This window comes from Panthera tigris, chromosome D1, assembly GCF_018350195.1.
Source record: "Panthera tigris isolate Pti1 chromosome D1, P.tigris_Pti1_mat1.1, whole genome shotgun sequence".
Taxonomy (NCBI): Eukaryota; Metazoa; Chordata; class Mammalia; order Carnivora; family Felidae; genus Panthera; species Panthera tigris.
Genome location: NC_056669.1, coordinates 38,834,915 through 38,858,850, shown reverse-complemented (window position 1 = coordinate 38,858,850; position 23,936 = coordinate 38,834,915). Strand labels below are relative to the sequence as shown.

The following is a 23,936-nucleotide window of genomic DNA, read 5'->3' as shown; positions in this document are numbered from 1 at the left end:
GAAACTGGAACGAACCCTTGTACGTTGCGGTTGGGAATGTAAAATAGTACAGCCACTTGAAAAAGTTTGATGGTTCCTTAAAAAGTTAAACTTGGAATTACCATATGATCCAGCAATTCCATTGTTAGATATGTACTCAAAAGAATTGAAAGCAAGAACTCAAATAGATAACTTGTGTATCAGTGTTCATTGCAACATTATTGGAAACAGCAAAGGTGGAAACAACCCAAACGTCCATCAACAGATGAATAAGAAAATGTAGTATATCCATACATTGGAATACTATTCAACTTTAAAAAAGAATGCAGTTCTTATACATGCTATGACATACATGAACTTTGAAAACATTATGCTAAGTGAAATCAGCCAGAAACAAAGGGAAAAATATTGTATGATTCCACTTATATGAGGTACCTAAAGACAAATTCATAGAGACAGAAACTAGATTAGAGGTTCCCAGGGGCTAGGAGAGGGGGAAATTGGGAATCATCATTTAATGGGTACAGAGTTTCTGTTTGGGACACAGTTTCTGTTTGAGAGTGGTATCGGCTGTACAACATTGTGAATATACTTAATTCCATTGAATTATATGCTTAAAATTGGTTAAATTTTATGTGTATTTCACCACAATAAAAATAAAGCAGTTAGACCCCCGATTTCCCAATTCTGAGAAGCTAAATGAATGACTTCCCACCCGAGCAGAAGACTGGAGGTAAATCTGTGGAGGAAGCTAAAGAGAGGCCTTCTGGACTGGAAGGTACAAAGCACAATTGAGCGCAGGACCACCATACCAAACAGGGAAATTTTGTGAATATTTTCATACTTCATGTTGAGCCCTCGGTTGTCTTTTCCCACTCACTTCCCGGGGCACCGACACCAGACAGACACCCTCCGGCAGGGAGACTGGAGGAATCACTCCACGGAGAGTCAGAGCAGTTCAAGAGATAAGAACTTAAAATACTGACATCATGGGTTCCATAACTGAACGTCCCAGGCAGTCACCTATCACTAAAGCCCATAGTTAGTAAGTCCCACTATATGCACAGATTCATATTTTCCACTGCTAGATAAGGCAAGACAGTCAAAGACCACTTGAAGATTGAGGATGATCACCTACTAAGACAGAAACCAAAATAAACAGGAATAGGTATCTTGGAGGAAGCAGCAATTATACAAGAAGAAACTAACATGGGAACTGAAGTATATTGTTAATATCCTCAGAGACATAAGATATTGTACCATGATACAAGGCCAAGATGTTTTGTAAAAAGAAACATTCAGAGGGCTCTGAGAAATTAAAAACATGACAGCAGAAGTGAAAAATAGAATTTAGAAAATAATATTGAGGAACTGTCCTAGAAAATAGTGTAAAAATAGACATACAAGGCAGGAAAAAATAGGTCAGAATAGTAGATGACAAATCAGGAGCTCTAACATACAAATGACAGGACTTCCAGAAGAACAGAGAAAACAAAGAAATTGCAAAAAATAATTCAACAAAAATTCCCTAAAATGAAGGACATGAATTTCTAGATTGAAGTGATCTGTTGAGTGCCCAGCAAAATGGATGGAAAATTTATCCATATCAAGATGTATCCTCATGAAATTTGAGAATAATGAGAACAAAGAGAAGATACTCCAAGTTTCTAGAAAGAAAACACACACAAAAAAACAAAAAACAGGGCCTGTACCAGAGGTAAGGAATGGAATGATTCTCTATGGCAACATTAGATACCGGAAGACAATGACTTTAAAATTCTGAGGAAAAATGATTTCCAATTGAAAGTTCTTTACCCAGCCAAACTTCCACATTAGTAGAAAGTAAAATAAAGACACTTTCAAACTGATAGGACTTGGACATTTTATCTTCCAAATGCTACTGGGGCCAGACTTCACCAAATAAGTGAGTAAACCAAGAATGAGAAAAGATGGGATACACAAAACAAGGGATCGAACGCAAGAGACAGCCAAAGGGAAATCCTTAGGCAGCAGCTGTGCAACTAGAGGTCTAGGGAGCAACCAGTCCAACCCTTTTTAAAAAAGATAAAATTGACAAAATTGCTCATGAGTTGGAACATATTAAGAGAGAGAGAGTTTAGGAATCCATCAGTGATAAGGACATTAAAAAGCAAGAAAATTAAAAACAAGGGCAGTTACCAACTCCAGGAAGTTAAAACGCTATTCAGAAGGGAAAAGTCACCATAGTATTATTATATAGCTCAGCTGTGACTAGAGTTAACTTAGTCATGGTAATACAAATGCTCTGGCCAAAATTTTGATTTACCTTTACTAGGGGTTTGAGGGGGCAGTGAATATATGGGAGGCGAGGAAAAGGAAAGAAAGATAAAGCCTTATTCTTTCAAAGTAGGAGATCAGCATATGATACCTAAAACTGAAAAGCCTAAAAGCATCAAAATAAACACTTGGTTACGTGGTTGTAAATACTAAAGTGTCAGCCAAGAGACGTGAAAGTGGTTGCTTTGGGGATGAAATGGAGGCAGGTGGGGTCCCCTGCATTTGGTTATAAGTTTGTAGAACTATTCGACTCTGTAAAATAATGCACATTTACTCCTCATAAAAGTAACACCACATCGTAATTTTATTTTTCAGTGACTGCAAAAGCAAAACAAAAGCAACCTCATGCTCCGAATAAAGCTCTAGGTTTTCCCGTTTGCTACTCAAATCAAATTTCTCTGAATTCGATAGTCTCATCTGTAAAAATAGTTACTATGTATAGATTGAAATAGATTGTGAATACAAAAGTTCTTGAAAACTACAAGAGTTGCTTAAAAACAACTTAGAATCCAAAAGTTTGGGATCCTCCACATGCATTTATTTGATCACGTGTGTAGCAGAGAGCAAGACAGGATGAGCTCAACGCACGTGCAACTAGCGACCTTACCCTGAACTCACCTGTCTAGTACCTGCTCCTACTCCTACCTGCTCTAGGGGGTGATCTATTCTTTGGGCCTGTGACCTCGGACAATTTCCTTAGCTTTCCTGAATCTCAGTTTCCCTACCTGGGAATAGTAAAGCTACTCCTGCGAAGTGGGAGTGAGAAACAAACGAAAGCCTAATGGAAAGTCCTTTGTTTTGGTGGGTAGGTAATCGATGCTCCCTAACTTCAGGGCCGCCCTGGGCGCGCGGGACACCAAGGGCCGTGGAGAAGCACCCTGAGAACTTCTGCAGCCGCGAAGATCCGCAGTCACTATGGCAACCGGAGACGCCCGGCGTTCCCTAGGTAGCGCGCGGAGGAGCGGAGAAGGCCGGGGGCAGCCGGCGAAGATGCCCGCGGCATGAGGCGGGAGGAAGCGGTGGCGGTGACCTCGGTGGCGGCGCCGGAGCCGGGCCGCGACGGGGAGCAGCCTCGGCCGCCGGCGGGACTGGGGTGCGGGGCGCGAGGGGAGCCCAGCGGCGGCGGACCCCAGGAGTCTTGCAAACAATGTGAGTTCCCCTCCAGTCGCGCACCCGGAGCGGAGGGACGTGTGGCGTGCAGAACGCGTGAAATGGGGACTGGGTGGGGACTGGGGGGAAACCGCAGTGAGACTGGCTGGGGCCAGAAGGGTTTTGGAGGGAGGGGGCAGAGTTGCCGTTTCGGCAAAGGCAGGGGAGCTGATGGCACTGTGGTCGAGAGGATCAGGTCCCTTTCCCCAAAGCCTGTTTCACAAAAGGCTCCCTGAAGCCCAAGTAGCCTCCAACCTATAGGTAGTGGCATTGGCCTGGAAGGTATTGAAAAAAAAAGTGTGTGTGTGTGTGTGTGTGTGTGTATACGTGTGTATAAATTATAAAATTGTAAATATAAAATCTGCATAGAAAATAAAATTATAAAATTATAATTATAAAAATCTGTAATATATAATATAAATTTAAAATTGTATATAATAAATATATAAGAATATATTTATTATATTTATATATAATAAATATATAAGAATATATTTATATATTTATTATATAATAAATATATAAGAATATATTTATATATTTATATATAATAAATATATATAAATAATGCAAATTATTTTATATACTAAGTATATGTAAATAATATAAATATATTTATATATAAAATACGTATTATATATTAATATATTGCTATATAATTCTATATGTTATGTACAATTATGTATTATATATTGTATATGAATTATTATTTATATCTAAATAATATATATTAATTTCTGTATAATAAAATGTATAGACATTTATAATCTGTATATATATAAATTATACACACACACACACACACACACACACACAGAAATACGTAGATCATTTTTGCCAATTCCTTCATTTTACAGACCAGGAAACTGAGGTCTAGATTAGAGGAAATGAAGTGACTTTCCTACAGTCGTTCAGTCAATGCCGGAGAAATACTTAAAACACTTAAACTCACATCTGTTGGACTCTCAGTTCATCAATTGTTACTACCTGAGGCTTTTAGAATCTCACAATTATGGGCCACGTTTCAACACACGGTTTCCTCCTTTGCCCTGCCGAACACACAAACAATATTCGAGTGAGTAAAGGCAGCTCTGGTCCAGTCACCACCAACCTGGCTGAAACCTGAGTCTGCTCCGGACCTCAGCACTCATCCATGTTGTTCCGTGAATTTGCAGATGTTTCACAGCCCACTTGTGCTCTACAGGTTTTCAGTGAGTGCTGAGGAATGATGATGGTGAATATCATAGGCCAAAAGAGGAACACCAGCAGTTTCTAGCCCTTCTGCATTGCCTCCTTGATTGCCTCTCTAGGGACCGGCCTCAGGCTCTAGCAGTTCCTTCGGTGCCCAGGCAGACCCCAGGAGGGAGGGGTGGGCTCAGCTCCCCTGTCTCAGGGGGCCACACACTCTGCTCCCAGGACACCTCATTAAGGACCCGCAGAACCTGTGCCTCCTAATGAAAGGGCCTCTTCCCTCAGCATCAGCCCCACATTCCTTGGATTATTATCAACAGCATGGAGGGGTCTTACTTACAGCAATGAAATCTAGTATGTTTAAGTATACAGTATATTTAAGTACATCCTTATTCTGACTGAAATTCCATCTGGGAATTTTCCTTACTGCATGCCAGGCATTGGGCAAGCTGCAGAGGAGTACCGAATTAAGGCATGTGTCCAAACTTTCAGGAACTCACAAAGTCGGGGGTGGGGCATGTGGAGTTCTTGCTTCAGCCTTCCGGAGAATCTTCTCTGAAGGCCTCAGCCTAAGTAGAGCCAGGCTATTCACACCCACATGAAGTACCCATTCAATTTTCAAATGTTTTTTGGAAAGGTCTTCAGTCTCTCTGTAGTTTCTACTCCCTCATCACAGATCTGATCTGAAATAGACAGAGATGAAGTGAGGTCCTTTTCCAATGAAACACCCTTAAATTGTATGAAGGTGGATATTTGAGCAGCCACCAAATCTTTCATAGACTTCAGTGTCATCTTTGAAATTCTTTGGAGCTCTCTCACCGTGCTGGCTAACCTCTTCCAACATTCTCCAGTTTATTAAATCACTGAATCCAGTATTCCAGATGTGATCAGATTAGGCTAGTGTGGTGGACGATAACCTCCCTTGAGCTGAACCTTATGCTTCTATTAAACGGATCCAGGATCACATTAGCTGTTTTGGCAGGCACATTGTATTATTAATATACATAACAAATGCAGTCTATGACATCCTTAGTTTCTCTTTCCTCTTTCGTCCAACTGAAAACATTTGGACACTTTTCCTACCTTATATTTATGCAGTTAATTGTCTCGTCCTAAAAACAAGTTAGTGTATTTATCTCCATCAATACCATTTTGTGAAATTTAGCATTTCGTTCCTGGTATGCAAGCAGCCCGTTGAGTCCTGAGTTTGCCATTCAGCAAGTCTGTGCCATTCTCACATTTGGTGAATTTATGGGCAATTCCTATACCCAAGTTAGGAGGTGGTTCCAAGAGTTCCGAGTAGAGCCTCTAGAAGACCCTGATCTTTGCCATGAGTGCTCTGCCTCCTACAAATACACTTTATCAAATGCCTTTGTTGAAATGCGGATACATTATGGCTGCAACATCCCCCTAATCTAGCTGGCGTAGTAACTGGGGTTTGGGAATCAGGTAGGCTTGGCTTTTAATTTTTGTGACTAGTTTTGTGATTTCTGAGAGTTGCTTTCTCAACGATCAAATTAGGAATAATTATCCCTGCCCATAGAGTGATTTTGAGAACGAGAGATAATATATGTAAGATGCTAACAACATCTGTATGGTAGCATTCAATAAATTATAGCAATTGTTAATTAGCTCTTAACAAAAGAAAGCCATTTAGTCTGGGATAACATGGTTTTAAGTAGGTCCTTAAAACTTGGTGATCACCGTTCTTCATTGTCTGTGACTCACAAGCCATCTGTTGACTAACCCACGCAAAATGTTGAAGATCAACATCCAGTTGCTATGTCAGAGTTTGTAGAATTTTTTCCTTTTTCCTTTTTTCCTTCCTTCTTTCTTTTCCTTCCTTCCCTCCTTCCTTTCTTCCTTTCCTCCTTCCTTCTTGGAGCAGGGAATATTTGCCTAGACTAAGCTCTTTACCACTATAATTTTTAACAGTTCCTCAAAACCTTTGATGATTTCCTCCAGAAACTCTTGTAGCAGCACAGCTGAAATTCGTCAAGAGACTTGAACTTAGAGCAGGTGATCTCTTCTGTACTACTGACCGGTTACAGGATTTTCTTCCTTCTTAGCCATGGTTCCTATACCCTTTCCTTCCTTCAGCTCCTAATTTAGCCAAAAACATTTAAACCAAAGTTAAGATTGAGTAATGCTTAACTGCCACCTCCCATTCATAGGACTCCTAACTTTTGGGAAACAAACATGAGACCCAGAAAGTGTCTAATTTTACCTTGTTCATGTTTGAGGGCATGTTTGAGTTTTCATGACCAGGAATGACCCACATAGCCAGAGGCAACTGGTCTATTACCCCATTTGGACCAGTCTGTACACAAGTCAAATCTATTCACCAGTGTATCGGTTAGTCTGGAAAAGATGAGGCACATACCATTGTGAGTTAAAGTCACAACTTAAAATAGCTAAAGTATTTGGTTGTTTAGGTTTTCCATGATTCCTTGGATTGAGCTTTTGGGTATTAAGACTAGAACTACTTGTTCCCTTACATTGACAAGGCTGCATAGGGATTCATGCACAAGAATAGTCTTTGAACTCTATCTAATTTAACAATGCTGAGTTCTGCTTGAACACATATTTGGTCTATTATTGTGCCAGATTGTGTTCTAGGACTCGGATGGACTGAACAGACAACATTCCTGCCCTACAGTATGTATGGTCTGGTAAGGAAGGCATATATTCAACTAGTAGTTACGTAAATAATGGTAAATAAAGCAAATGAAGCCATATACAAATTGTAATAAATGAAATAAAAGAAAAGAGAGTATTATGAGAAAAAGTAACCAGGGACATTTCAAGATTGTAGAGTCAGGGAAAGTTTCCCCAAAGAACTGACATTTAAGCCTGCACTTGAAATTTGAGTAGAAGCTACCCAGGCAAAAATATTAGGAGAAAGGCAGTTCAGGCCAAAAATAGAATGTACAAAGGCTTTGATGTGGGAATGGGCAGAAGGGCCATGATGAAGCTCAGAGACCAAGAGAGTGGGGCTGACAGGAGAGACTGGGGAAGACAGTGTCAGCACAGAGCTCGGGGCGGAGGGTGAGCAGAAGAAATATTGCTAAAGTGCTTAGAACAAATAACCCAGTCCTCCACAATAGCAGTGATATCCTACAGGGCCAGGCTTAGAGGCCAGGAAAAAGTCATATGTCCATGTGTGGTTCATTACTACAATTCAGGTTGATCTGTAAAAGTAATGATAAATAATGCTGGGGCTGTTCTGTGTCGTGTATCTGGATTATAAACTTCATGCACACATCTGTCTTATTCATTGCTAGGTCCTCTGCCCCTAGCCAAATGCCTGGCACAGAGTAGGTCTTTACTAAGGGTTTATTGAATAGGGGCTTCTCGGTGGCTCAGTTGGTTAAGTGTCTGTCTCTTGATTTCGGCTCAGATCATGATCTCACGGTTCATGAGTTTGAGTCCTGCATCGGGCTCAGTGCTGACAGTGTGGAGTCTGCTTAGGATGCTCTCTCTCCTTTTCTCTCTCTGCCTCTCCCCTGCTCTCTCTCTCTCAAAAAATAAATAAACTAAAAAAAAAAAAAGGATTTATTGAATAAATGAGTTATCTTGAAGCTAACAAAGGAAACTCCATCTATTTCTTCATAATAACTGAAAGAGGTATCTGAAACTCACCACAAAAGTTCAGGAATTATGTGACAGCAAAAAGTCCCAAAAGAACCAAAAATTACAATGAAAGGGATTTTTCCAAAATAGAGCCTCAGGAGGAAATCATCTGCTCTCTGTATGGAAGGATGTGTCCTTTTAGAAAATAGTTATTCAGTAGGTATAATGGCCAGAAAGTTGGGCGTAATTTATGATAAGTAACTGATTTGATTCATGTCTTTATAGGGAAGAAATTCTTGTATTCAGAACCACATAAGCGAATTAAGGAAGTACTGGAAGAAGAACTTTATATTAAAAGAGATGAATGCCACATTAAAAATGCACCTGCAGGTAATCTCAGTGACAAACGAAGTGTAGTTCTGAAATGAAACTGAAATTACCTATTTGATGGGAGAGTGATTATTTTATCGATTACAAAACCATGACTATCAGAAGAAAAACGGATCCTTGGGAAATTCTTGAGCTAATTTTATAATTAGTTCACCTCTGTGCAAATAAGCTTATATTTAGGAAAAAAATGAGCTGGGCGTCAGCATCTAAATTGCTGCCCCACATTTTTGGTGGAGTTATTTAATTTAATGAGAAGTAGAATTTTTGCCAAGAAAAGCACAATAACATCTTCAATCTTTATCAATATAGGTATGACCAATAACAGTGGTTCCCAGAGTTTAGATTTCATCAGAATTACCTGGGAGAGCATGTTAAAAGCAGAATGCTGGGACTCATTCCTACAGTAACTGGCTCAGTAGTTGGGGGGTGGGTGGGGAATGGGCGCAATTTGCATTTCTACCAAGTTCACGGTTGATGTTGAGGCTGATGGTGCAGGGACCAATTTGCAAAATCGCTGACCCAGAAGAATCGAAGTCATTTAAACAGGTCAAACAATCGGGGTGCCTGGTGACTCAGTTGGTTGAGTGTCTGACTTTGGCTAGGGTCATGATCCTGCGGTTCCTGAGTTCAAGCCCCGTGTAGGGCTCTGTGCTGACAGCTGGGAGCCTGGAGCCTGTTTCAGATTCTGTGTCTCCCTCCCCCTGCCCCTCCCCTACTCATGCGCATGCTCTCTCTCTCTCAAGGGTAAATAAACATTAAAAAAATTTTTTTAAATAAACAGGTCAAAAAACCATCCAAGAATTTTATTGTATATACACATAGTTTACGGGTTATATGGTCTGGGTATTGATAGTTCTCATTGATGGTTTGGGAAAAGATAAGCTCTAGAAGCCCAGAATCCCTCACAGATGTTATTTTGGAACCACTGGAGCCCCTCGTTTTCATGATTCCTTCTCAGTGACTACTGGGTGCACATTTCATGCTTTTCAAACAATCAGGTTTTTATTGCAAATCTCTTGGGTGCCAGCATTCCTAGAGGAAAGAAAAGAACTGTAAGATGTGACTCCTGTACTCAGAGAACTTGACATTTTCTGAGGAGGATTGTTGAATCCCCAGCGGGGCCCAAATTCTCTAAGGATTCCCAAGAGCTGATGCTGCAGGCCCAGAAGTGCATTTTTTCAGACTCTCCATTTTTTTTCCCCACTTTCCATCACAGAACCAGTCATACAAACAGATTTTAGGCCTCCTCTATTGCCCATTCTTACGAAAGGAGAGACCAGCAAAAATGGCCAGTTTTACTGATACTGTGTCTGGAAGGAAAATATAAAGTCTGGATGCAGAATGCTTCTACTAAACTGCTTCTCTGAAACTCTGCCCATATGTACAATTTCCCTAGTGGTTAACAAAATTTTTAAGTCTTACACTGTTTTATTTTGGGGTTATTTCATATACGCGCTTATAAATCTATAATGTATATACTAGCTAGATATTGTATTATTGTTATTGGTTACAATTGATTTTTTGACAATATAAGTGATTAGGAAATATGATATGATTTATAAAAAATTCATTTTTCTAAGCAATCTTTGCAAAAATAGCCTTCCTATAAAATAGAAATGCTTGGGCTGCATTTTTTGAAACAGCCACCAGAGGTCGCACAGAGGGGGGTCTTTTAGTCTAGACCGAGAACAGACTCTGGAAGATTAAAGTTTTATATATTTCTATTTTTATCTTCGTTTATGTATTTATTTTGGGTTCACCATTCCTGGAGATACTGCGATACCAGCTCGGTGTGTGGACGGAGAGAGCTCCTATTCCATCTCCCTGCTCCCCAAATCCACTTAACGTACTGTCCTCAGGTAGAGGACTTACCAGGTATTTTAACTGACCAGAACACACGCTGCATTTGATCTTAGCCAAAAGCCCGAGAAAGCGATGGAAGGTTAAGTTTTAAAGGGGCTTTGCTTATGGAAAACAGGAACTACTGATTTTTTTTTTTCTTTTTCTGTTCTTAAAAAAAAAAAAAAAAAAAAAAAAATGAACAAGGCTGGCAGCCCTGTGTCCTTGGCCACAACAGGGAACTGGCACAGGGAGGGTGCTTAGTCTGAGTGTTGTCGCTCTGGGCCAGCCATTGAGCCTCCTACTGCGGGGTTTCCAGTGACAGTGACAGACTCCTTTGAATACACGATGAAAGCGATCACTTCTCTTTCTGGAGAGCACAGCTTGTCCCATACACGCAGAACTCTGCATAAAATTTTTAGGGGCTAGTGCGGCTTCCATAGCAGCTATTCCTACATGTTAACGGTAAGGACACTAGACCCGTTGCTTCCACTGCTGCACTTACTGTTTACTCCTTCACCCATTGCAAATAGGCTTCTGTTTCCGTGAATCCAAGGAAACTGTTCGTTTCCAGATGGTGAGTGACCTTCCTCTTGAAGGTCAAATCCGATGATCTTGAAAGTCAACTACAGCCCCCAAACTCATCACACTCAACTTCTCTGTAGCACCTGATGGAATTGTTGACTCCTTCCCTTTGAAAAGACTTTGTCCACTTAGCCTCCGGGTCACCATTCCAGTCTCCTGGTTTTGCTGGTGCTACTCTTTGTCACCTTTGCTGTCTGGCCCTCCTCCTCACCTCTAAACTTTGGAGAGCTCAGTCACAGTCCCTACCTTCATTTCTTGAGCGATCACATCCAGCCCCGCTGCGCTCATGACTCCAAAATTTGTATCTCTGGTCTCTGCTTTTCCCCTCAGATCCCCAAAGCTTAACTTAACTTCCCACCTGGGTGTCCATTAGGCCTCTCAAACTTAACGTGTCCAGAACAGGACTCTTATTCTACACCACCCTTCAACAGCTCTTCCCCATCTCAGGAAATGACATCACCATCCACTCCATTGCTTAGGCCCAATATCTAAAAGTCAAATCTTCAAACTTCCTATCCAGTCCCTTAGCTAATCCTGTTAAGTCTACAATGGAAATACATCCTAAATCTCCCCAACTGCAACCTCGTCCAAGCCCCTTTCATGTCTTCCAAGCCCAGTAGTAGCACCCTATTACAGCTTCTACTGCTGTCCCCCCCCCCCATTCTGTTCTCTATACAGAACCCAGAGGGAGCTCTCACAACATAACTCATCGCACATCACCTCCATACTCAGAACTCTCCGATGGCTCCTTATTATTCTTAGACGAAATCCCAGTCCCCTTGTGTGGTCTGCTCAACTTTCTGAAGTCAACCCTTATGCTTCCCCACCCCACCGTAGCCACACAGATTTTCCTGATGTTCTGGAACATGCCAAACCCTTTCCCACCTCAGAACCTTTACACTTCGCCCAGACCATCAAATGTCTTTCTCCCTTTTCCTTCAAGTTTCAGCTCAAATGTCACCTTCTTGGAGGTAACATCTCTACCAGGTTAAAATAGAGACTACCCACTCCTCCAATTACTCTCTAATGTTCTATACCACTTTCTTCTTTCTGCTCTTTAAAAAAAAAAATTACTACCTGTAATTAAGTATTTATTTGCATACTTCTTTACTGACGACCTCTCCCACATAAGCTATATGAGGATGGGGGCTTTATTTTGCTTACTACAAATCCTCATAAAAGCCATGTGATGTAGGTATTATGATCCCCATTTTATGGATGAGAAAACTGAGATTTTGAGAGGTTTTTGCTGTCCAAGGTGATGCTTTAAGTGGCAAAACCAGATTCCAAACTCAGGTTTGACCCCCAAATCCCATTGGCTTTTATGCACTATAGTGTTTCCATGTTATGACTAAGTTCCATGGGTACTGTTCTGCCCGTGACTGGCTTGAGATTTCTGCAACACGAGACATAGTTGATATGTCAACTCATAGATGAGTTCTTTCCTTAAACCTCGTTTCTTCCTCACACTCCTTGATACTAAAATGTCCTTATTCTTCTCTCACTTCTCTGCATGTTTCTTTTCATCCTCCTTTAAGAACTCTCTCCCACACATCCTCATCATCAAATATTAGTGTTTATCAGGGTGTTACCCACAGTTTTCTAAATCTTGTTCCATTGGCTTTCCCTGGATCATCACCACTATTCCCACTCTTTCTACCACTACCTCATTATGATGTGCCTGTGTCTGAAATCTGTGTCTCCAGGCTAAGTTTCTCTTAGTGGATGTCCCATGTCCAACATCAGCACGTCCCAAACAAAACTCATGCTTCTCCTCGGTTTATTCCTTCCTATATATCACCTATCCCAATGCATGACGTGGCCTAATGTCCAAGTCCAAAACCAGAGAGCCACCCTCCATACCCACTCCAGATCACCACGTCCCACATCTAGTGAGGCTGTCGGGGGTATCTTAGTTTGGGTCAGGATCCCTAACTGTTGACTCCTCTGGCAGGTTCATCTTGCAAGCAGATAGACATATTTATTTGTTCTGCATTGTAATTTTTGAATATATGAACCAGCTGTCAACATTTCAAAAATCAGGACTTTTTACATACAAATCTAGATGTTTAGATTATGTTGGGTGAAGAGGGAGAAGGGAGGAGAAAGAGAGATGTGATGACCAAGTTGACATTCACACCTGGCAGCAGTGACTGGAGTTGGGTTATGCCACCCTAGCTGGCACCTAGCTGCCACCCTGCCCACTCTGTTCCCCCTTGCGTGTGAAGTTCCCCAGTCAAGTGGGGCATTTCACAAGCTATGTTCACACATCCACTGCAGACTTTCTCCTTTCATGGTGGAAATGGGAAAAAATGTGTTTCTCTGGCATCCATGCCTCCAACAAAAGTAGAACAAAATAAGAGTAGGAGAGCCAATTATTTCTTACCTCTGGCCTGCTTTAAATAAAACGTCTAACTAGTAGATACATTATATATATACATATATATACAGATATATATATCTACATATATGTATACATACATCTACATATATACAGATATATATATAATATATACATGTATTATATATATTTGAATTTATGACTATAGATAAACAATCTATACTATTTCTTAGACATACCCAAGTCTAGGAGGCGCCTGGGTGTCTCAGTCGGTTAAGCCTCCAACTTCGGCTCAGGTCATGATCTCGCGGTTCGTGAGTTTGAGCCCCTCTTTGGGCTCTGTGCTGACAGCTTGGAGCCTGGAGCCTGATTTGGATTCTGTGTCTCCCTCTATCTGCCCCTCCCCTGCTCTCACTTTGTCTCTCCATCTCTCTCTCCCTCTCTCTCAAAAAAAAATAGACATTAAAGAAAATCTAAAAATATCTGAATTCTAAATATCTAAATCTAAATTCTAGGGACCTCAAGGTATATATGCATGCATGCAAGCATATTTGTGTAGCAAGGGTTGCATTAATTGGGTTTGTTTGCATTTCACATCCTCTCACCACAATCGGATTGAGGGAAGCGAGATTTCAGTAAGCATCCAGGCTGGAGTTTCTCTCAACCGTCGATAAAGCACCAAAACGCCAGGTCACGTAGCAAAGGGTGAACTTACCAAACAGCTTAGGCCATTTATCAAGAGGGGGGTTGGCCTGAAGTCAGGCAACTTAAATCATAGCATGTTTTGTTTGTGACCGAACTAATGATGACAATTACGGAAGTGCCCAGAAGCAGTGGACTTCAGTTATTTCTGTGCTTTTTCTCTTTTCCTCTGGTTGAGTGAAATCGGTGTAAGATCAAAATTTTCTTTTTCTTGGGTTGAAGGAAGTAAATAAGAAGTCTAAGATGCATTAATTAGGTTTTGTGGACGTGTAACAGAGTAAACATTGCCCTTATTTTGGAATACTTTTGTTTGGGTGGCAGTAGGAGATTCAGGTTTGTCTTCTGGAGCCTTCAGCGAAATGAGCTACCTAGTTGTTCATGTGGTCGTGTTGTGGCAGCAGTTACTAAGAGTTGTGACGACGGGGGGCCTGGGTGGTGTAGTCGTTTAAGAGCCTGACTTCTGCTCAGGTCAGGAACTCGAAGTTCAGAGGTTGGGGCCCTGCGTCCGCCTCTGTGCTGACAGCTCAGAGCCTGGAGCCTGCTTCGGATTCTGTGTCTCCCTCTCTCTCTGCCCCTCCCCGTCTCATACTCTGTCTCTCTCTCAAAAATAAAACAAACAACAAAAAGAGTTGTGATGACATTGACATGGGCGAGATATCCCAGGTGGTTGTTACCCCTTACTTGGATCTGGGGAAGGACATCAGTGACCACAGGAAACATGGGCTTCCAGGCTGCATAGCCCTCTCTTCTCGGGGATTTTGATTCTTTCCTGGCTCCTTGTACAGAGATAGGTGGGCTCAGTGAGAAGCATTGGAGGCTGGGGTAAGGGGTAGGTGTGGGTCCAGGGTGTCTACATATATATGATGGTGGTGGTAATCATAATAAGTATTATTAGCAACTAATAGTAGTATTACTATTATATTTTTGCGGTTTTTATAAATTATATCTTTCAACCCTTGCAATGACCCTGCACCCTTATTATTCCCATTTTGCAGATCTGGAAGCTGAGGCTCAGGGAGGTACAGTGACTTACCCTTTGTCACACAGTGCGAAAGGCTTTTCAGAAGCTGATGTCCTTGCTCTCAGCCATTGGCTTATAATGTCTCTTTTAAAACATAAGATTATTGGGGCACCTGGTGGCTCAAGTCAGTTAAGCGTCTGACTTCGGCTCAGGTCATGATCTCACAGTTTGTGAGTTGGAGCCCCGCGTTAGGCTCTGTGCTAACGCTCAGAGCTTGGAGCCTGCTTCAGATTCTGTGTCTCCCTCTCTTTCTGCCCCTCCCTTGCTCGCACTGTCTTTCTCTGTCTCTCAAAAAAATGAATAAATGTTTAAAAATTTTTTTAAATATTAAACATAAGGTTATGTTTTCTGAGGTTATTATTATTGAAATTGTATTGGTAGCAGATAGTATTCTCTTCAGTAAAAGAAAAGCTGTCACAATCTTTTCCAAGTTCTGCCTCAAGTTCAAACTTGAGGTAGAACAGTCTTCAGAGGATTTACACATTCCTGCCAGAAAGGACAGGGTCTGGCCTCTACTCAAAAAGTCTCATCATCCTGACAAACAAATGCCATTTTCTGCTCAAATCTTCTGTCAGATGAGAATGGAGTTTGGGGGGTGGGGGAGGGCACCTGGGTGGCTCAGCCAGTGAAGTGTCCAACTCTTGATTATCAGCTCAGGTCATGATCTCATGGTCTGTGGGATCGAGCCCCACATTGGGCTCTGCACTGACAGCATGGAGCCTGCTTGGGATTCTCTCTCTCCGTCTTTCTCTGCCCATCCTTCTCTCTCTCTCTCTCTCTCTCTCTCTTTCTCAAAACAAATAAATAAACTGTAAAAAAAAAAAATTAAAAAAAAGAGAATGGAACTCATGGGAAAGTTCCAACTTATGGAACGTTCTGGATAGGTAAGAATTAGCCTATATCATCATTCACATATTCTTAGTGACTCCCTGAAGATGTCCCCCCTCCTTACAACTTTTTAAAATGAAGAGGTAAGCTTGTGAAACAGGTATTATCATTTATCATTTTACCATTTATCTTAAAACTATTTCTACATTTCTAAGAACTTCTGCAGAGGACTTTGTGGAAATAAATTAATGTTTTAATTTAATGTTTTCAAGTTGCAAGGGCTTTTATATTTTCCTGGCTACAACCTGCAGAGGTTATAGTAATCATGAAAAATCCGATTAATAACACTCACTAGTTTTCTGTTACACAACATTAGCTTTTGCAATGACTTTCCCAAGTGTCCTGCCAAATCCATTAACTTGTGTCTATATGTCCCAGAATGCATAAAAACTTAATTTTCAGCTTTGCTTATTTATTACATTTAGTACCAATTTAGAAAATGTAAAACATCGCTTGGCAAGTGTGGATATGTTTGTTATTCGTTAATTCATTCAACGAAAATATTTTGTGTACCTACAATGTAAAGGAATTTACTAGACACCAAAGGCACGTTAAGGTAATTACAGAGCCTAGGAGTCACCAAAGATGAATTTAAATTGCTTAAATTTTTCTTCCTGTGGTCAAATCTCTTGACGATATTTACACAAAGGAAGCCCATATGATATGGCTCTAAACTGGCTTTTCAAGCTCCAGTATTCATTACTCATAAGCAGAGACAGCTGAAGGGAACGAAAATATTCCTGAAGGGCAAACTTATCTTCCCTGAAAGACCAGGCCAGGTCCTCCTGGCTAAAATTTCTAGCATAAAGTCATGGTTTAGTAACCTTAACATTCAGGACAAACACACCTAGAAAGGTCTCTGAGTAGAAGGGGTTGGGGGCAGAGAAGGGGGGAGGGAAGAAGACGCTCCTGAAGATTCTGAGCTTCCAGAAGGGATTGAATTGCTTCCTCTCAGCTGCCCTCTCCTTTCCAGGTTGTGTGCCAGCCCTGTGGTCTCCCTGGCCCTCCTCCCCTCTTTGTCTTTTCTTCCTCCTCTTGGAATGCACATGCCCAGAACTGAGGAAGTTGGATTTCTCTTTCAAGAAGCTGCTTCGAAAGACACTTGTGCTTCTTTCTAGGCTTTTTTTAAAAAAAAATTTTAAAAATGCTTATTCATTTTTGATAGAAAGAGACAGAGCACAAGCTGGGGAGGGGCAGAGAGAGAGGGAGACCCAGAATCTGAAGCAGGCTCCAGGCTCCGAGCTGTCAGCATGGAGCCTGATGCAGGGCTCGAACCCACAAACTGTGAGATCGTGACCTGAGCCGAAGCCGGAAGCTTAACCGACTGAGCCACCCAGGTTCCCCTCTCGGCTTCCTTTTCTCCAGTTGAACATATCACCATCTGTAACTTCTTCATCCAAACATCAAGTCAAGTCAAAGCAGTGCTGTTTTTTTTTTTCCCCAGCAGCCTCTTTCCCTGAGTACAATAAATACTTACACATAACTATATTTTGCTTTGATTTTTTTGTCACACATTACTGAACATCTGCATTTGCATTTGAGGTGTATTCCCCAGTAAGTTGTAAACCTCCAGATATTCCTGTGATTGCATTTGAAAGCTTAGTATTAGATTAGTTATAATTTTTCTATCAAATTTAATGTGGTTTTTCTACATAGTTCTGCCTCCTGATTTCAAATGGTTTTTCATTAGCCAGAACTTCCCACAATGTGGAACAAAACTAAATCTTTTCCCTTGGTTTCTTTAAAAAAAATTTTTTTTTGATGTTTGTTTATTTTTGAAAGAGAGACAGACAGAGGGTGAGTGGGGGAGGGGCAGAGAGAGAGGGAGACACAGAATCCGAAGCAGGCTCCAGGCTCTGAGCTGTCAGCACAGAGCCCGACACAGGGCTCGAATCCACGAACCGTGAGATCATGACTTGAGCCAGTCAGGTTAGCCTGGTGGCTAACCAACTGAGCCACCAGGGTGCCCCTATTTCCTTGGTGTCTTACCAGGTGTTGTACACAGGGGGTATCTAATAAATACCTGTGAGCTCCTAAATCTGAGAGCATATTACCCAGAGGCTAGAGAGCAGCTCTTTTCTGTCTCTAGACAGGATAGAAGAGGAGGAAACTGGGTGGAACAGTGCGGAAAGATTTAGGTTAGGTATAAGGAACAGCTCAAACTTTGTGAGGTCTTGACAGAAGGAGACTGTGGAATCTTCACCGAAGGTCTTTGAGGGAGGGGGGAAAACTAACCTTGCCGGCTTCAGCGACTCCATTCAGGAGTGGGGAGGGAGAGGCAAGCGCTGACAACCCGCTTGGTGAGTCAGCTCATGGATTGTGCCTGTGGAAATTGAATCTGAGTCCCTGCTTGGATAGGAAGATTATTGTCCCTGTAAAACTAATAGCTACCATTTATTGAATGCAAAGCACTTTATTTATGATAATTCTTCAAGCTAAGTGTCATCCCTATTTCAAAGCTGGGGAAACTGAGACATCGTGGGTTAAATGACTTGCCCAAAGTCATACAACTGCTAGGTGGTGAAGCAAAGGCTGAAACCCAGATCCCCCCCCCCCCCAAACCCAAACACTGTGCCCCTGATCACCACATGGCACAGAATCCTTTAGGGAGGAATCAAATGTTAGCGTGGAGACCAGTGGGCCGCCGTGGACCTGTGGAGAATACTTGGCTCTAAGATTTGCAGCTTCAGAAATGGTAAACACAACACATGGCACTAACCTGAATAACCTTACTTGACTTGGGTCACAGTTTTCTGCACGGTAGATTTTTACCAAAAGCTTGTTGATTGACTCTCGAGAGCCAAACAAATGCTTTTAGGATATGGAGGACGATCCAGTGCAAATCAAGGAACTAAAACAATACCTACCGAAGGATGTCAGGATTTAAAACTGACGTCTGCTTTGTATCAATGTGCAGTCGTCACGTTCTGAATATTTTGCTACGGTGTTTTTGCTGGGACCTGGTTGTTTCCTTCAAGGGGAGATTAAATAGCATCGAGTGCAATGTATTAGAAGATTGTTGAATGTAGTTGATGATATGGTAACTTTTAATTATATTATCTTTGGAAATGTTTGCACTTCTAGGAAATAAATCCGAATCAGATAGGGTTGGCTGCATGAAGTCTATGTATTAACTAATTTATTACTGATCCTTTGTTGTTTTGTTATGTATGTTTCTATATTGACTTTTCATCTATTTCTTTAGGGCCAGTTAAATTATCTAATTAATAGCACTATAGAGGTTTAGTTGCCTGGGGGATAACTGAATGAACAAACTGGAATAAAAGATCAAATACTAAAGACCTTGGGTGGTTTGATTAATCACACAAAATAATGCTCCACCCAAATGACTGGAAAAATGATGACCACATAAATACTTGTAAAACATTTTGCGCTAAAAAGAAGCTAATAATTGTCATCTTGCTTTTGAAAATATTGACAGTGGCCCTGGAAGGGATTTGGAGCATTAGAAGGAATCTCCCTGTGGGAGTCTTGAAGCCAGGACTGCGGAGCAGAAACAGTATGCTGCCACAAGCCAAGTACTATTCGAGGCACGGAGGGCTGGGAAGTAAGATCTGGACACTCCTGACTTCTGCTGAAGCCCCTGAGGGCGCCGATTAGTTCACAGACCAGCGGTGCATGCTTTATTTCAAGTTCTCAATCAGAATTCAATCTTCTTTTGGTTTGCTTCTCTCAGGTTGCCTTTAGCTTAGCCACGTAACTTCAGCGTGGAACTCAAACAGTAGCAATTCAGCTAAGCAAATTATCCCACCGCTAGGATAGAAGTTCATCCTCTGAGTTGTACTCCTGACCCTTTCCTTTTTATCTAAGGAGGCCTTTGTGGCACACAGCCAGCCTCGCTGGGGAGGCATCTTGGGCTGTCCCTTTTTCCAGACGGATGATCTTTGCTTACCAGTGGAAATGGGGAGAGGGAAGAGGAGGGAATTAAGGAAGAATCAGACTTCTACTTTGCTTGGCTCCCTTAGTGTCACTCCATTTGAGGTAAAAGGCCACCAAGCTGGGCCCAGTGCACTGTTCCTCACAGACACACATAAAGGTTGAAACAAAATATTATTCATTCCTCACTGTCATAGTCAGTGTCTGCCAGGAAATTGGTGGCAGGATGTGGAGAAAGCAGGGGTCTTGGCATGGAAGCGTAAGTAGTGTCCAGATATTCTAGGGACCTGAGATTCGGTTTACAAATCCTAAAAGTAGCTCTACAAATGGGAGGTTGCCCTAGGATGAAAAGAGATAAGTGAGTAAAAATGCCAAGCTTGGGTAATGCTGTGTTGTACTTATAATTCCAGACTCCTTATGTATAATAATCTCCTGAATTTTTACAACAACCACAGGAAACAGGTACGATTCATTTGATAGGTTAGGCAACTGAGGCACAGAAAGGGTGAATAATTTACCCAGAGCCACTCAGCTAGTGAGTAGAGGTTCCGAGATCAGAATCCAGACGGCCAGTCTCCAGGGGCCTTTAACCACTAGATATTAGAGCCTCTCTGAGTCAAACTGAGCTGGGGAGTCTGTTGAACCTAAGAGTGGGGTGAGAGCTCAGAAAAAGTGGCACAAAGGAGGAGGGTCTCCTGGGAGGCAGTCTCTAGGATCTGATTCAGTAGGGAGAAAAATGCAGTCACTAAGAGACAGAGACACAAGGTTAAAGAAAGAAAGAACCCTGGTTACTAAAGGGGATTCATTGTAGCAAAAAAGGACCAGTATGGAGACATGGGTTCAATAATAAAGGACTAGTGGCCACCATTTGCCATGTGCCAGGCACAACAGTTAAGTGTTTTATATAGCTATGTAATCCACATGTTCACATAAGATGTGAGCTTTAATTTCCATTTTCCAGGTGAGAAAACTGAGGCACAGCGACATTACATTACTCAAGATCCTGTGTCTAAGAGGTGGTGAGGCCAGCACTACCAACCTGTGTCCGTCTGGTTTCTGGGATGATGCTCTTAACCTCTGGGCCATCATGGCAGAGAATCTAGTCACTGACCCCGAGGGTGGAACCAGTGTGGGTGGGGTTCAACAGGCTGAGGGGATGTGGGGTTAGGATCCTGGGAGATGGCTCTACTCGAAATCCACAAAGATAGCAGTGTCCTGAAGTAATGTTGATTCAGCTCATGTCTGGGCCTCTTGCCCATTGGGGGCTGTTTATTTCAACCTTCCACCCAATTTGTCAGGTTCTAAGTATAGTGGGTAAATTCATCATTCCAAGAAAACTCACAAAGCAATTTATTTGAAAAAGTGAATGATTTGCTAAATGCCATATTATAAGACTGGTTTGAAGAACAAATTACCTTCACTTGAAGACATAAAATTCAACAGATGACCCAATTCATCAGTTGGGGACATAAGATTAAAAACACATGTGTTTCATTTTGACCATGATTGCATTATTTTCATCTGTACAAGTTAGGAGAGACTTGTTTATTGCTCCCCCTCATTTTCACTCATCCACACTTCCTTCCTAGCAGCCTCTAGGCCTCTATCGACAGCCCAGGTCAAGCACTAACAGTGATCATAATATCTTAGGTTATTATATCTATATAATCTTAGATTATAATTATTATAATCTATATATCTTAGATTATATATCTTAGGTTCATCTCTGTAAGTTATCAGCTGCGTTTTGCCATATGAAATCCTACTATCTGCTATACAGATCACAGCTGATCATTCTATGCGAACCAGATTGGTAACAAGGAATTAGACTCTTCTCATTATCAATGAAAAAGGTAGACGCGAGGCACAGAAATATCATAGATGAACAAAATCCACAGATAGTTTTTAAAAACTGATCAGCAGTAAGGCATACGTATCAGAAACTCCATGAAAGCACAAACCACGTCTCTTCCACTAACGACCACGTACTTAGCAGGGTGCCTGGCAAAGTAGGTCCTCAGTCACCTTTTGTCATGTGAATGACCAGTGAATGACGAACCAGGAAGTACATGTTGGATGCCTACTCTATGTTCAGAATCATCTTGCTGCTAACTCACATGTGTCTCTCCCTCCACAAAAGTATATGGTTTTCCCTACTTGAGCCTGCTAAATTAAATAGAGTGCAAAACAGAGGGAAAAGCGAGGGGACCTATTGATTTTAGTGTGTTCGTCATGCAAAGTTGCATGTATTGTATAACAGCTTCGAACTGATGCTTTCAGTGACAGGTTTTCCACGGATTACAATATTTCCAGGGACTTCTCCCATAGAGTATACTTCAGTTAGATAACTCAGCGGGTCCTCACCGCCACCTTTTTCCTATTCACTCGTGCTTCTTTTTCTCTTCCTCATGCACAACATGGTCATTGTAGTTGTGACTCTTCCAACATTTAATACACGCGCCTTAAAATTTAAATTTAGAATCACGATCATCTAATTGTACTTCTAAAACACGTTTCTGTTTGATACTGTGAAGCATCCGCTACCTTCCTCAGACCGACAAGTTTTATTCATGTCTTTGTATCGTTTCTTTCTTGTCGTGTGGCATATAACAACAGCAGCTAAAGTTGTCCAGCCCAGCACTTCTGAAGCTTTAATGTGCCTACAAATGACATGGGTGTCTTACTAAAACTCAGACTCCGATACAGTAGGTCTGGGGTGGGCTCTGGGATTCTGCCTTTCTAACCAGCTCCCGGGTGATACCAACGATGCTGGTCGGGACACTGTACTCTGAGAATTGAGGGTCCGGAAGACTGAGCGGCGGGTTCTTTAATTACCTGGATCGCACGGGTGTGGCTTTTACACTCTGCTCTACCAAATGAAATGCTGTTGGGAACATGAAATCAAATTTAGATTAAAAGGGGGTTGGGACTGGGGCGCCTGGGTGGCTCAGTCGGTTAAGCGGCTGACTTCGGCTCAGGTCGTGATCTCGCGGTCCGTGAGTTCAAGCCCCGCGTCGGGCTCTGTGCTGACAGCTCAGAGCCTGGAGCCTGTTTCGGATTCTGTGTCTCCCCCTCTCTCTGACCCTCCCCCGTTCATGCTCTGTCTCTCTCTGTCTCCAAAATAAATAAATGTTAAAAAAATTAAAAAAAAAAAAGGGGGGGGGGGTTGGGACTGAGAGCATTTCCCCAGAGTAAAAACTTGCTTATTTGTTCACTATTTTCTTTGCTCTAGGATAAGATGAATACATTTTTCCAGTGAGAAGAAACTTCCTTCTCCTGATGCCTGAAAAAACAAGAGCCCGAGCTTGTTTCACAGTTTAAGATGTGTAAAAAAAAAAAATGTATGTTAGTCTGTAATTCTAATTATTGGTATTAATTCCCCTCTATAAATTAATCTGAGGCAATGGAAGACTATTGGCAAAGTTTGCTAAGCACCTGGAAACAAGGAAGAAGAATATTATATTTACTTTTAGTTGGCACATTTGGAATACATTGAGTTGCTAATTTAACTTATTTTATTAAATGTGTGAAACATGATAAAAACAAAGGCATGTTTATTGAGTCTTTACTTCGAGGTAAATATTATAAACCTTAACCCTTCCCTTAGTATAAGTATGTTCATCCATTAAAACAAACAAACAAACAAATGGGGCCCCCCGGGTGGCTCAGTGGGTTAAGTGGCCAACTTTGGCTCAGATCATGGTCTTGCAGTTCTTGGGCTCGAGCCCTGCATTGGGCTCTGTGCTGACAGCTCAGAGCCTGGAGCCTGCTTCGGATTCTGTGTCTCTGTCTCCCTCTGCCCCTCCCCCACTCACACTCTGCTTCTCTCTCAAAAATAAACATTAAAAAAAATTAAAAAGAAACAGATAGGGGTGCCTGGCTGGCTCAGTTAGTAGAGCATGCAGCTCTTGATTTCGGAGTTGTGAGTTCGAGTCCCATGTTGACATGGAGGCTAGTTAATAAACAAAACAAAACAAAAAACACAAAAATAAATCCAGGTATAGGTAAAGGTTAGTAAATTAATCATGTAGATGAAAGTCTCAGAGACAACAATTTCAATGCTAG

The 23,936-nt window shown here is 41.6% G+C and overlaps 1 protein-coding gene and 1 non-coding gene across 4 annotated transcripts; one reads left to right on the top strand and one right to left on the bottom strand.

The window, feature by feature from the left end:
• Window positions 1-1,816: 1,816 nt before the first annotated feature.
• Window positions 1,817-23,412, top strand: CD1H11orf97 (chromosome D1 C11orf97 homolog). 3 transcript variants are annotated; one of them, XM_042958641.1, is made up of 5 exons: window positions 1,817-1,903; window positions 3,105-3,444; window positions 8,494-8,598; window positions 19,417-19,609; window positions 23,104-23,412. In XM_042958641.1, the coding sequence occupies exons 2-4, from the start codon at window positions 3,297-3,299 to the stop codon at window positions 19,593-19,595; spliced, it is 432 nt and encodes a 143-aa protein (XP_042814575.1). In that variant the 5' UTR covers window positions 1,817-1,903; window positions 3,105-3,296; the 3' UTR covers window positions 19,596-19,609; window positions 23,104-23,412. The 3 variants fall into 3 exon arrangements, with proteins under 3 accessions (XP_042814575.1, XP_042814577.1, XP_042814576.1); XM_042958643.1 differs by having other exon boundaries at window positions 1,823-1,903; window positions 19,417-19,525; XM_042958642.1 differs by having other exon boundaries at window positions 1,826-1,903; window positions 19,417-19,542.
• On the bottom strand, window positions 10,348-10,535 carry LOC122231636. The gene has a single exon (XR_006208893.1). It is a non-coding gene; the product is annotated as a U2 spliceosomal RNA (small nuclear RNA).
• Window positions 23,413-23,936: the final 524 nt, after the last annotated feature.

What these genes read in the sequence shown, in the direction of transcription:
- CD1H11orf97 (XM_042958641.1), top strand. Translation starts at nt 3,297, where the DNA reads ATGAGGCGGGAGGAAGCGGTGGCGGTGACCTCGGTGGCGGCGCCGGAG. An exon ending in CCAGGAGTCTTGCAAACAAT is followed by an intron (nt 3,445 to 8,493) that starts GTGAGTTCCCCT and finishes ATGTCTTTATAG; the next exon opens with GGAAGAAATTCTTGTATTCA. An exon ending in CATTAAAAATGCACCTGCAG is followed by an intron (nt 8,599 to 19,416) that starts GTAATCTCAGTG and finishes AAATATTGACAG; the next exon opens with TGGCCCTGGAAGGGATTTGG.